The sequence below is a fragment of the Lupinus angustifolius genome, chromosome LG08, assembly GCF_001865875.1.
Source record: "Lupinus angustifolius cultivar Tanjil chromosome LG08, LupAngTanjil_v1.0, whole genome shotgun sequence".
Classification (NCBI taxonomy): domain Eukaryota; kingdom Viridiplantae; phylum Streptophyta; class Magnoliopsida; order Fabales; family Fabaceae; genus Lupinus; species Lupinus angustifolius.
The window spans coordinates 9,009,987-9,023,940 of record NC_032016.1 but is presented as its reverse complement, the minus strand read 5'-3'; the positions used below and the strand labels follow the sequence as shown (position 1 = coordinate 9,023,940).

The 13,954-nt window shown below is 32.4% G+C and overlaps 3 protein-coding genes and 1 long non-coding RNA gene across 4 annotated transcripts; 3 read left to right on the top strand and 1 right to left on the bottom strand.

Annotated features, from left to right (window-relative positions):
• LOC109354542 (RAN GTPase-activating protein 1) lies at nucleotides 3,729–6,820 on the top strand. Its single transcript, XM_019597132.1, has 2 exons — nucleotides 3,729–3,875; nucleotides 4,987–6,820. Exon 2 carries the CDS (start codon nucleotides 4,998–5,000, stop codon nucleotides 6,594–6,596), a length of 1,599 nt encoding a protein of 532 aa, XP_019452677.1. The 5' UTR covers nucleotides 3,729–3,875; nucleotides 4,987–4,997; the 3' UTR covers nucleotides 6,597–6,820.
• On the bottom strand, nucleotides 7,016–9,335 carry LOC109354543 (chloroplast stem-loop binding protein of 41 kDa a, chloroplastic). The gene is made up of 6 exons (XM_019597133.1): nucleotides 8,884–9,335; nucleotides 8,436–8,557; nucleotides 8,127–8,229; nucleotides 7,894–8,032; nucleotides 7,522–7,799; nucleotides 7,016–7,291 (listed from the first exon to the last, which is right to left on the bottom strand). Exons 1-6 carry the CDS (start codon nucleotides 9,250–9,252, stop codon nucleotides 7,109–7,111), a joined length of 1,194 nt encoding a protein of 397 aa, XP_019452678.1. The 5' UTR covers nucleotides 9,253–9,335; the 3' UTR covers nucleotides 7,016–7,108.
• Nucleotides 8,551–8,814, top strand: LOC109354544. The gene is made up of 2 exons (XR_002108560.1): nucleotides 8,551–8,652; nucleotides 8,684–8,814. It is a non-coding gene; the product is annotated as an uncharacterized LOC109354544 (long non-coding RNA).
• Nucleotides 12,689–13,369, top strand: LOC109353880 (protein FANTASTIC FOUR 2-like). The gene has a single exon (XM_019596241.1). The coding sequence runs from the start codon at nucleotides 12,689–12,691 to the stop codon at nucleotides 13,367–13,369; it is 681 nt and encodes a 226-aa protein (XP_019451786.1).

Sequence of the window (13,954 nt, the reverse complement as noted above, 5' to 3'; positions counted from 1 at the left end):
TTATTATATCTTGTTGTTGGAAATAAATTACATAATAAGTATATAAGACCTCTGAATTATAATGGACATGATATGGTGGTTGAGTTTGGTGATTACAGTATAGTACTCTCCCACTGTCGGCATCACAAATTCACTCATTGGTCCATGGCTTATGCCACAAGCATTTAATACGATGTAATAGTCTCATATGTCATTGTCTTTCCACTTGGATTCTCTGTCCTAAAAAGTTATTATTTTCATGTTTCTATCCAATATCATTCTACAAAATAATATAAAATATTAATTTATTTTTTATAATTTTTTCCTAATTAAATAATACATTTTGATTGGTTTGAAAAACTAAGGGGAATAGATTTTCATCCATTGTCTTCTTTGGTTTTCCTTAACTCATATCGTTAATGCAGCCGGATGGCGGAAAAGTACGTGCATATTATAGTATAGTCAAATATACTATTAAATATTTGGTATATATTTTAAAATATTTATGGATGTAGTGTAATTTTTGAAAAACTCGTGGATGAGATCCATGAGTTTGGGGAAGTCGTGGACCAAGAATGCGACTTCCTTGATACAATCTCTATCCTTCATGGAAATCGTGTTTCTCATCCACGACTTTCATTTTTTTAGAAGTCGTATACATTAAAGATGATTTTCATTATATATTAGTAATAAAAATACTCTTTAGCTCAATATTTCTTGATTTACATGATAACCTATAAGTCTATGGTTAGGACTTCTAAGTTACCATGTAAACCAAGAACCACTATGTTAGACAATACTTTTAATATACAATGAAAATTGTGTTTAGGGTATACGACTTCTAAAAAAAAGAGGAGAGAGAATATGTCAGAGAAGTTGTATTTCTGGTCCACGACTTCTCCAAACTCGTATATATCATTCATGAGTTCCCTAAAAACTATACTACTTCCGTAAATATTTTGAAACACATAGGTATTTGACTAAATTATCCACTTAATTTTTACTGGCGGATGGCACTTTACAAATTAGGTAATATAGTAGCATAACATATATATATATATATATATATATATATATATTTTGGTTTATTGGTGTAATGTATCGCTTGATCTCTATAGTGACTAAAATGTCAAAAATTTGATTATAAAAATAATATTTTTTAAGATGGACAGTCACAAACCTTAAAAATGATTAATCTATTTCCCAAAATATAAGGAAATACTATTGGTAGTACAAAAAATATATATCTTATATATATATACACAATGTGGGCAAAATCAAATATAGGTTTAATGAATAAACTAAATTAAATAAAAGTTTGATTTTTTTTAAAATTAAATAGTTTCAAAAAACCGTTTTAGTTTATTTACAATTCTAAACACGTGTTTAGTTGTATTTAAATACAGTTTCATTTGCAACTTGCAAGTACATAGTTAAAGTTACAATTTCTGTTATAGTTTTTGGAACTAAAACTATCTGGATCCATAAATGTTTTGAAATTGTGATTGAAACTAAACTTGGAAATGAATTGTTTTTAAGGCTGTAATTGAAGATGAAACTGAGCTACATTATCTTCTTAGGTGAACCATTTCCTTGCCCATTATCTTCTCTCTTATCTTCCACTTAATGTACCTGACTAAAGTGGGGAGCACATCTGCTATCACATAATATGTGCCACTCAATGTGCTAGTAATTATGATTGGTTAAAAATATATTTAAATTAAAATTTTAATAATTAATTATTTTTAATCAATTACAAACAACGACAAATACAATAATACATTGTTTTGGGACAACAAATATCAACTAAATAAAGTCTCATATAAGCAAGTCTAGCAAAGGAGAGAAACATACTAATGTATCACTCAAGGGTATGAGTGAAAATAGTCTACATAATGAGATTATTAGAGTTTTGTAATTTATTTGACTTTTAAATAAATGTAATACGCGTAAATAATTAAATATGTAATGAGGGTGTAGAGACTTTACATCAGCTGGGTAGTTATTTTAACTCTACCCTTTTAATTACATGGGAATAAATTGAATTAGTAGTAGATATTAAAAAACATTAATTAGAATATGAAAAATTGAAAATATTGACTGAGTTGGTTACCTTAGCTTGTGGGTGTATGGCATGAAAATAAATTGTTGTGTTGAGTAAGTACACCCAAAATTTGTCTCATTCTATATTTATTCAATTTAATTATACCAAATAATATAAATCTATTTTTATGATTTTTAATTTCTATTTAATTGAATGATATATTTTAATTAGTCTAAGATATTAATAGAGACATAAACATAGACAAAAGATATTTGTTCGAGTAAACACATCTAAATTGACATCTTCCAAATAAGAGAAAAGTAAATGCTCATATTTATTAATTTTCTTTTTCTTTTCTTTAATGAAACTTGTCATTGTTGAATAAATAAACTTAAATAATATCAAAATTTAAATAATATAGGTGGCATGGTTTTGAGCAGCCTCTTATCTTTTCTCTCATTTAATATACTGATGTATGTGTTCTTTTTCTTATGTTTTATTGTGAATAATTAGTCAAAAAAGTAATAATATTATTTTATTCTCTTCCTGACCACAAATAAATCATAAATGTGATGGATCATAATATAAAAAATATGGGTCACAGCAAAAAATAAATATGAGTATGAATAAAATATATAAATTAAGAGTCAACTTTTTTATACTTGTATGATAATGAGTTTAAAGCAAAATGTCTAGAGACATCAGATTAAAACCTATGCATTCACATTAATTTAACAACACAACAAATAAACTTTTTTTTTTGCCTAAATGCTAAAACATTTGTCACATTTCTTCTTCATTTTCATTGAAGAACATGATATATAGCTCAAATTCATAAAGTGAAAAGTCAATAATTTCATATTCACCATATAATCCAAACTCATATTTTATTATATCCCAAAGTATTAGCCAAACTGACATTTTTATATCCTACAAAACTAAGGTGAGATACAAAAAAATCACTACAATATCTATGCACTAAAAATACAAAGAATTATATATAGTCAATGCATCATTAACCTTATTTGATTTTTGGTTGTTTTGAAAAGTTAATAATAATTAAAAATAAATGATAATTAATGCAATAAAAATGTAAAAGAAAATTACATTATCGGTATATACATATTTGTTTTAATAAAAAATTCCTTAACCGAAAGGAAATTCAGCCAGGTCCATAGATCCAAGAAAAAGAATCTGGGCCCGATTGATACCAACATCAAAGCGCAAATATAATGGGATGCGAGGGTAGAATTGTCATCCAACGTAAGAAATAGGAAGCGGAGAACTCAGCTTCGGTTTTCAACCTTTCAATGTTGGTGGTATTTTAAAAGTGGAAAAATGAATTGATTTTTTTGAATGAAATTAATTCGATTAATCACGAACACGTGTTAGTTAGTTCAAGTGATACATATTTAATTGATTCTTATTAAGTAAGATTTTAGGTTTAAGTTTGAAGATAGAAAAATATCTGAAAGAATTAACCCCACATAACTATGAATATTCCCGACTACTCATACATGATTGTCGTGAGTGGGATAAGCTGGAAACCAAAAAATTTGATTAATATGATTCTCATCATTTCCCTCCCGCTTTCAACACGCACGCTTACATTTTTTTTAAATTTGAAATTTCGATCCACACAATAATTTGATATTATTTTTTGGTCCGAATCAACCATAAAAGGCCTCTAACAAATCGTGAACTTGCCGTGAAAGATTCAAATTTTCCAAAGAGAAAAAAATCCAAATCTTTATACCCTATTTTCATTCTCTATCATCATTAAACGGCGCCGCTTCACTCTCTATCTAGGGTTTTTCGCTATCTCTCTTCATAATCTCGCATTCTTACTCAGGTACCTAATCCACTATCTCGTTTCTCTTTCTTTTCTGCATAACCTTTTTATACTGTTAGTCTTCTTTTTCGTTTTTCCCCATTTTACGAGGGTGGGGTTATAAAATGAAACAATGTTTTGATTCATTGGTTTTTTCCCATTATATGAAAACTCATGGAACATTCTGATATTTCTTTTTCCGCAATTGGGTCTTTATAGTTTCATTCCTTGATGTATGAATTAACGGATCTATTTGCATCTTCTTGCATCTAAGTAGCACATGGTTTGTCTAATAGTATGTTTTATCTGGTGTAGTTAGAATTTTTAATTGTGTATTTTTGGATTATATGATGTGGTTATTTTAATTAATTAATACAAATTAAAGATTTTTATTGTTTTCAAGCAAAATTTGTTGTGCTCATCAACGCCCTATTGTTGTAACTACATCTTAATATGCATGAATGTTATGTTCTTTGACTTTGGTTTAGTACTTCGTCATTGACATTTAGTACAAATTAGTTAAAAGGAGACTCAGTGCACATGACTCGTACCGGTGGGGTATGAGGAGAGTAGATGTACAAACATAGTAGTGAAGTAGCAGACCCTCACATGTACAGATTAGTAATTATAGATTTTCTACAAACTGTGTTCTGATTGCTCGATAAACACAATTTGTGATAGGACATTATGATTTATGGTGTCATTTGATCCATGTAGCCGACTTACCTAATGACATAAAGGCATGGGTGTTGTTATTGTGTTCTGATTAATATCAGTATTCTTTTTGCAACAATTGATCTAATATTTTCCTATTTTCCTAGGCCGTAGCTTATCTTAAAAAGTTTATTGATGATTACGAAAGTATTACAGAATCATATATCTTATTATTACATTATTACTTTGTCAATGACTGAAGTGTTCTGCCTTTATTGTTTACCAGTGTCTCAATCCTGAATGCTGTTTCCCTTGTAGATATAATGATATACAATCTATTTGTTGTTTTTCTTGAGCAACTTTCTTTTTTGGGTAGTGGAATGGATGGAGGCATCGATAAGCAATTTTGTTTCTTATTGTCTTTTGTTAATGGTGAATGCCGGATGCATGTAAATGCTGTTGATACACTTGTTTCCAGGTTGTCTTAGTATGGATTCTACAGCACAGACATACCAACATCGTCCACTTTCAATCAAATTATGGCCTCCTAGCCAGAGTACTAGGCTAATGCTTGTAGAACGAATGACCAAGAACCTTACAAATCCATCCATTTTCTCTAGAAAGTATGGACTGCTGAGCAAAGAAGAGGCTGAGGAGGATGCAAAGCAAATTGAGGATATAGCTTTTGCTTCCGCAAACCAACACTTCGAGAAGGAGTCTGATGGTGATGGGAGTTCTGCAGTGCAAGTTTATGCCAAGGAATCAAGTAAGCTCATGTTGGAGGTTTTGAAAAGAGGTCCAAAAGTAAAGGAGGATGGGGAGTTGATATCTGAAAAGGCTAGTGCAACCGGTACAACTTTTTTTGACATATCTGGAGGTCCCAGAGCCTTTATTGATGGGGAGGAAGCTGCAGAACTTTTGAAACCGTTGAGGGGACCAAACACTTATACCAAGATATGTTTCAGCAACAGAAGTTTTGGCTTGGATGCTGCTCATGTTGCTGAACCTATCCTAATATCAATTAAGGATCAACTGAAAGAAGTAGATCTATCAGATTTTATTGCTGGAAGACCTGAAGCAGAAGCCCTCGAAGTGATAACTATATTTTCTTCTGCGCTTGAAGGTTGTGATTTAAGGTTTCTGAACCTGTCAAATAATGCCTTGGGTGAAAAGGGGGTCAGAGCATTTCGGTTGCTCCTACAATCGCAAAATAACTTGGAGGAGCTTTATTTGATGAATGACGGTATATCAGAGGAAGCTGCCAAAGCAGTTTCTGAATTGATTCCTTCCACTGAAAAGCTTAGGGTTCTTCGTTTCCATAACAACATGACTGGAGATGAAGGAGCAATTTCTATTTCTGAAATTGTGAAACGTTCCCTAGCTTTGGAACATTTCCAGTGTTCATCTACCAGGGTAGGCTCTGATGGTGGAGTTGCCCTGGCTGAAGCACTTGGGGCTTGTATTCATTTGAAGACGCTTGACTTACGTGACAACATGTTTGGTGTGGAAGCTGGAGTTGCTCTTAGTAAAGTTATACCTGCATTTGTTGATCTCACAGAGATATACCTCAGTTATTTGAATTTGGAGGATGATGGTGCAGAAGCCCTTGCTAATGCACTCAAGGAATCTGCACCGTCTTTGGAAATATTGGATATGGCTGGAAATGACATTACTGCAGAAGCCGTTCCTTCTTTGGTTGCCTGTACATCCTCAAAACAGTTCCTCACCAAGTTAAATTTGTCTGAGAATGAACTAAAGGATGAAGGTGCAATTTTGATCAGTAAGGCACTAGGAAGCCATGGCCAATTAAATGAACTTGATTTGAGCACAAATTCGATCACATGGTCAGGAGCTAGGCTTGTGGCTGAAGCTGTTGTGAAAAAACCTGGATTTAAGTTGCTAAACCTTAATTCTAACTTCATATCGTATGAAGGGATTGATGAGTTGAAGAACATATTTAAAAATTCACCTGATACGCTTGGTACTTTGGAGGACAATGATCCTGAAGGAGAAGACTATGATGACGAGGCTGAAGAAGACGATGGTGATGGTGAACTGGAATCCAAATTGAAAGGTCTTGAGATTTAGGATGATTCAAAGTTCTCAGGCATGCAACTTTTAGTTCAGATTAATTTGTAGGCCAATTAAAAATTTCAACGGACTTGTTTGTTGCAGACAAATATAGCTAGCTATAATGTGTTGTATTTTAGATGTTTGTATTCCATAACTTGGCATTTTTAAAGCTTACCAGTTTATATGCTCTTAATTAATATATCTGGTAAGATAAGAAAATAGTATTAGCTTCATTAAGAAATGTTTGTGGTCTATTTTCATGCTATTCTGTTCTTGCGTTTTTATATTATTACAATTGTTCCATATGTCGATTGCTTGAGATACTTTAGGACTGTTATCTGATAGCTATATGGGCATAAATAAATTAAATATAGCTACCTGATAATGGTGTGATTTTGTTAAATTGGAACTAAGTTTGTTTTACAATAATGGCAGAGTGGTAACTTTCTTTAATACACTTCATTTAAATTGATTTATAAGAAATCTCTCAATGTTGATCAATATTCATACATTTCTGATATTATGGATCACACTGGCACTGGAACTTTCAAGGCCTCTAATATCTTATCATCCAACTCGAAATTTATGGGCTTCTTATCTCTTCCAATCTTTATGTAATCCTCAAACCTTTCTTTTAGGTCTTCAGGGAGGTTCGTAGTAGCACTCCATCCCAATTTAGTCTTGGCTGCTCTAGGTTCTGCATAGAAGTGCTGCATAATATAATAAATTGTTAGGATGAAATGATTAAGAGGATTATATTATTGAAACTTGAACTTCTTTACTTTAAAAGAAAATCATTAAACTGATTAACAAGGTCGCATTACAACCCTTTCCTGCGAATCAGTTCAACGATTTTTGTTAAAAAAGACATTGTTTGATACCCATTTCCGTTCATCATAACATCAGGTTTTAGAGTATAGTATAGAAGATATGCAAATACCTGGGTGCGGAAAGGGAAAGCTTTCTTTGCATCTACTCCAACAGCTTTTGGATCATAATTAACAATATTAACTGGGCGCCCTGCAGCTTGAGCACATAGTTTGGCTATTCCATTTAGGGTCACTGCGCGATCACTCACACTGTTGAAAATGCTTTGACTTGCAGCTTCTGGTTTCTCAACAGCTAGAGTAAGCAGGGAAGATAAGTCCCTAGCATGAGATATGTTAGTGAGTTGCAATCCTGAGCCAGGAATTGGTACAGGTCTGTCCCGAACAATCCCTACAAAGTACAACACACATAAGTATAGGATGTTCAAGAAAGTGTAGATCATGCAACAGAGTTTCATATATTATGCTGAGAAATCTGCACTTACTATCAAAAAACCACTCCTCACTGTCTTTGTTGTTGCCAGAGCCAATCATGTACTGTGGCCGAAAAACTGCCCAACTGTCAAAAGTTTCTGCAATATATTTCTCAACTCCAACATGACCAGCATCTGCTTTAACAGCATCCTGGTTCATAGCAGATTTTCACTTTAGCATATTAATTACAATAGACATAATGGTTTTACAAATGCTATATGGAGATAACTGATATTCAATATACCCCTTCAACATGTGGAAGTTCATCTGTTAGTTTGTAGATTCCAGCACTACTGATGAACAAGAATTGCTTTGCACCAGAACTCTTAGCCCAATCTATCACAGGCCTACAAGTTATGATCTCTGTATTAGATATTTGACATGTTTCTTCTGTTTTTTCCTAGAGGAATTCTAACAATTGCTTATAGTAGCATAAAACTAAAACAACATGCATGTGTTGCATGCCACAATGCTCATTTGTCTATGTTAGTTAGCAAGAAAGGCAATCAAATCAAAAATTGAGCACAAGGATAGAATAATATATACAACAAACCTCACAGCCTCAAGATCCTTGCCATTGTTGTCCAAAACCACATCAAAAGCTTGTCCTCCAACAATACTCGCTACTTCCGCTGGATTTCCCCATACCGTGCGGCCTCCGGCACTCACAATTTCCTGAAAAAATTTCAAGTCCCACACCAAATCTTGTAATGATAGGAACTCACAGTACTATTCAATTTAAGTAGCTAAACAGATAAGATACTTATAAAGTAAATTTATCTCATAAGTAAACAATAAGAGCTTATCCATCATTGATCTGATAAAATATGTAGCAATCTCAATTCCATAAAGGATTTAAGGATAAGTATACTAACTCACTCTAGATAAAAACAATTTCTTTCTAAAATAAACAAAGACATGCTTATGCTTATGCTTGCATTGCTGTGGTTGTAAAAACCATATGAATGATATTAAGAGTGAGATAGATTAAGATCACTAACTGAGAAACTTGAAAAAGGAGGTTTTTTCATCTTATCTGAGCCTTCTTCACCAACAGTAAGTATAGTGACAGCATGGCCAGCACCAAGAAGCTCTTTTGCAAAGTAGAACCCAATGATGGCATGTCCACCAGTATTGGTATTGACAATGAGCACTTTCTTCTTCTCTGCAGCACTGGCATTGATGGTGAAGCCAACATGAGTACCAAAACGTCTAGAACTTAAAGAAGACTGTGGTAGAATGGATAGAGAGGAAGATGAATGAAATGAAGAAGAGAAAGAAAGGCGTGAAATAGAAGAATGTGAAAGTGGAAGGAGTTTGAAAGAAGATGAAGATAGGAGTAAAGAAGATGAGGATGTTATTGTGGCCATTGTTGGTTGTTAATGTTTCTGCTTTCACTGTGAGAATATGAGAACCACAGCAGTTATAGATAAAGCTAATCAACTACCTACCTTTCCTCATTTCTGATATGGATGATTGGTTTTTTTGTCTTGTACAAGGATTCCTCCCGCAAAGATCACATGTCTCATGATTTTTCTGTTCTCATGTCTCGAATCAATGAAACTTTATAAAATAATATTAAAATATTAATTTTTATTTTTATATTTTTTGTTTTTAAATGGATAAAACTTTCTCATTGGCTCGGGACACCAAGTGACACATGAATGATGACATGTGATCCCCATCCTATTTTCTCACCCTGAGTTAGACTCATTTTCATTAATGAAGATGAAAGTGCTATGTAAAAGTAAAGAAAAAACAACATACATACATTAACATGTATCTAATTATAATTTTCCCATATATAGGATTATAATTTTCCCATATAAAGTAAATGAAATTTGTCTAGGCATAGTTATATGATTAAAATTTATTCATCCAACCTTGTAAATTGTAATAACATTCATCTCACTAGATATGCCTCCTAATATATATGCGTGTAAAGTGGTAACCCATTTTTGTTCTGGCATTGCTAACATATTTCTCTTTTCATTTTCAGGTCTTCCTATTGTTATATCCAGCTTGATAATTTCCACTTAACATTTACTCCAAATGCAATTAGTTGTGATTTCAACATCAACTGATTTTTATGTAGACTCGTTTAGACATTCATAGACATGTTACAGAGCATCAGAGTTCCCTCATATTTAATGTGAGACTTCACACTTATATATCCTTCCATCCTTTATGTGTAGCAAACAAGTTGTATATAAATGTATATTGTATTTTTATGCCCCTTTTTTTGTATGTAATTAAATGTTCTTTCAGCACTTATTTCAATTAGTTACTAACTGGATTAAATGGAGAATTTACCATCACATTACTTGGATTGGCAAATAGATAGAGATCAAGTTTGTTGACATTTAACTTAGAAATGATTCTACTTTTTGTGTTATGTTGACTTGTGGCTTTGCATGCTATTGTGTGGCGTAAATAAACATCCTGGGCTAGACTAAGATATATTGAAGTCAACCTTAAAAAAAACAATATCTTCATAGTTTATAAAGCATCAGATGCACCTTCTTTCTTGTTTTTTTAAATGCCCAATTTTCAATTGATTGTATGGCAACCACTATTTTCTTGAAATCCTTAATCATAGTAAGGCACTAGTCCTTTATTCATATTCATTTGTGTACACTAAATGTGTTGATTCAAGTGGTACATGTTTGATTCTTCTTAAGTAAAGTCTCAAGTTCGAGTCTTTATGGATGAAAAAACTACCCGCTGAGAGAGTTAGCTCACCTGTGAATGTTCCTAACTCGAACATAATTGTCTCTAGTACAAGGATATTAGTTGAAACCAAAAATATATATTCATTTGTACATTTATGTATATGTACTTAACCATGAGTGGTCACTTAGTTCCACGAGCATTTAAGTTTAAGTTAGGAAAATTCATTCACACATATCAAGACTATTGCTTAAAGAAAATCAAAACAAATATATGTACCACTTTTACATGATTATACTCTAATATGGCTATATATTCCTATGAGAGGTGGCATGTTCCATATAAAGTCTAAGGAACATTTATTTTTATTTCATTGCAGGAGGCAATGGTATAAAAAGGTGTCATCATTACCATGATCAAACCTTAGACAAATAGTTGTTTAATTTTGAGTAATTAAATGCATTAGGCAATGAAAATATGAATTATAATAAAAATATTATAATACACGAAATTTTACAAATATTAAACTCAAAAGCCAATATTAAAACATAGATGTCTGGTTAATAAACAATGCATTAGGTTAGAATATGATGAGATCAACCTAGGTAGCTTTAGGGTTCACATTATACTTTAAATAAAATTTATGCATTTCATAAAGTTTTTCCCTTAGCCAATTCAGATCAACCGCAAAGGGAGTATTATGCAAGCATCTTCCATGGTGATGCCATTGACATTTTGGGAGAAAATGTTCAAGATGCATTTGTTCTTGTCCCCTATTTTATTTTCCTTCCTATATTCCTTTCCCTCACCCTCCCCTCATCTTCATTCCCTTTTTTTTTTGGTGCACACCTACTGTTCCATAGAGAGTGTCACTCCATGTGGCATGAACTTATAATTGATTTAAAAAAATATTTGAGTTAAAATTTAAGTATTAAGTATTTTTATGACCAATCACAGCTTATGACATGAGACAGAAGTTGTGCTTCCGTTTTTCTTACGCTAAATGCTTAATATTTATAGCATAACTATCTATGAAGACAGTGTGAGTGTGGTTTACCAAAACAAGCAAGTGATTCCTAACCCTCTCTCTTCTTACCTGACCCGGTTTCAGCATTTATAAACATAAGCTCTTTTATAGGAATAAGGTTATTATATAGACAGCATTTGTATATGTCTCAAAACTTAGCTAGGGAAATTATAATTGATACAATGTAAAGAGGGACCCCACAATCAATTAATATATGCTAATTAAGGTTGGACTAGGGAAAATGATTGTGTACAATGTTTTGCATTGTTTCTCTAATTTGATTATTAACTGGTGTTACTTAACCACCTCAAAGGAAGGTGATTTTGCAGTTAATTGTAAATAAATTGACAAGGTTATGTATATACATATCTCGTACATGTTTGGCTAATTGTAAATTATTCATTCCATTGGTTCCTTTTGTTAGCTAGCTAGGTTAGTTGACTTTAAGTACTAGTAATATACTAGTATTATCTTATATTCAATGGAGGAGAGTTATATGCCTTCTCTTAAATATCATAGGGTCAATAAACATACAATGCGTTAATCAAAAGCTGCTATATCTATTGTACCATGTATCCCTATCATTAAGTAACTAATCTTCAATTAACTCCAAATCATGTTCTGAATCAACAAGTGTTGGTTCAAGTGCTATTGATTTCTCTTAAGTAAGGTTTTGGTTCGAGTCTTATAAATGAAAAAAGTATTTTTTTGAGAGAGTTAGGCCTACATACATGTGAATGCCTCCACACAAGGATACCAATGAGAAACAAAAAAAAATCATTTTCCATACCAATAACAGTAAAGGAAAAATTGGGAAAAAAATAAATGTTCAATATTTCATTTAAGATGACACGTTTTCATTCTTGGAGAACAAAATTTGGGACATGATTTGGGACAATATGTTGATTTATAATTCACAACGAAATTAACAAATGGAACTTTACATTGCTCCTCCTCTATATATACACCCTCACCCTTTTCACTCCTCTTACATATCCATTCCTCTCTTCTCCTTCAGTTTTTTCTCAACTTTAAACTAAGACTTCTCTTTTCATCCTTACTCTGTTTTCCTCTGTCTTTTGACGTTTTCATTGTTGATAATAAGGCCAATGTCTTCTTCTCCAAGTATCTATCAAGGGTCAAATTCATGGAGTTTTATTCAATCTTTATCCAACATTTGTAACAAAACTAAAGATACTGAAGGTGAGAATGTGTATGTTCACCCCACTATTAAGCGTTCCCCATCAATGCTGAGTTCAAAGAGCTTGGAAATGTGCACTGAGAATCTTGGGTGTGAAACTGGTAGTAATAGCATATCTTTGTTTTCATCACAATTTAGCTCATGTTTCATTGAAGATACTAATGCACCTTTAGAAGTAATAGTTAACATAAATTCTAATTCTGTGTCTAAAAGATTGAATCATAATAAAGGTAGCAAAAACATTCCACCTCCACTAACTTCACTAGTTGATTTTGGAGGGGTACAAGTTCGGCCTCGCCGCGAATATGGTAGACTAATCTTAGAAGCTGTAACTTCATCTTCTCCTCAACATTATTTTGAAGCTGAACGTAGTAATGGCAAGCTTAGCCTTAGACTCTTTGGTAGTTTTGATGATGAAGTTGATTATGATGCTGAAGAAGAAGCATGTGATGAAGAATACATTGAGAATGAAGAGGATGAGATTGAAATAACAAAGTTTGGCAGACCAAGTAGGTGCAAGGAAAGTGGCAACAGAGACATTTTTGGTGATGGCTACTTTGAGCTTGCCTCTCTTTCTCTCTGTCTCTGAGCAACAGAGACACCGTTGTTACATATCTTATTTCATACGTTGTTCTTATTACAGATCATGGCTCATAAGTTGTTTCCCATATTGGAAATCTTTAGTCTTGTATTGTTAGTTATTATTGTCATTAGTTATATTGGAAATCTCTAGTCTTTTATTTTTTTTCTTGTCTTATTTCTTTATGTACAACTTTCTGTTTTATTCCTTGAGAGGAAAAACATTGAAGCTGAACTGACAGAAGCACATCACATATACTAGATTAACACTCCTCTCTATTAATGGAGAGACAAGTTATATTTTGAAGGTCAAAATTGTAATTCCAATAAAAAGTAAAGGTTATAAATGTTATTGTCTTTTGAGTTTTTAATGTATTTTCCTACTACTTACCTCTCCATTAATGGAGAGGAGTCTAACTCCATATACTAGTCGGGCTCCTATCTATTATTGGAGGAGTTAGACTCCTCTCCATTAATAGAGAGAAGTTATGAAAAAATGCACTAAAAAATCAAAAAATAATAACATTTACGACCTTTAATTTTCATTGAAGTTACAATTTTGACCTTAAAAATATACTACAAAATATAACTTGCC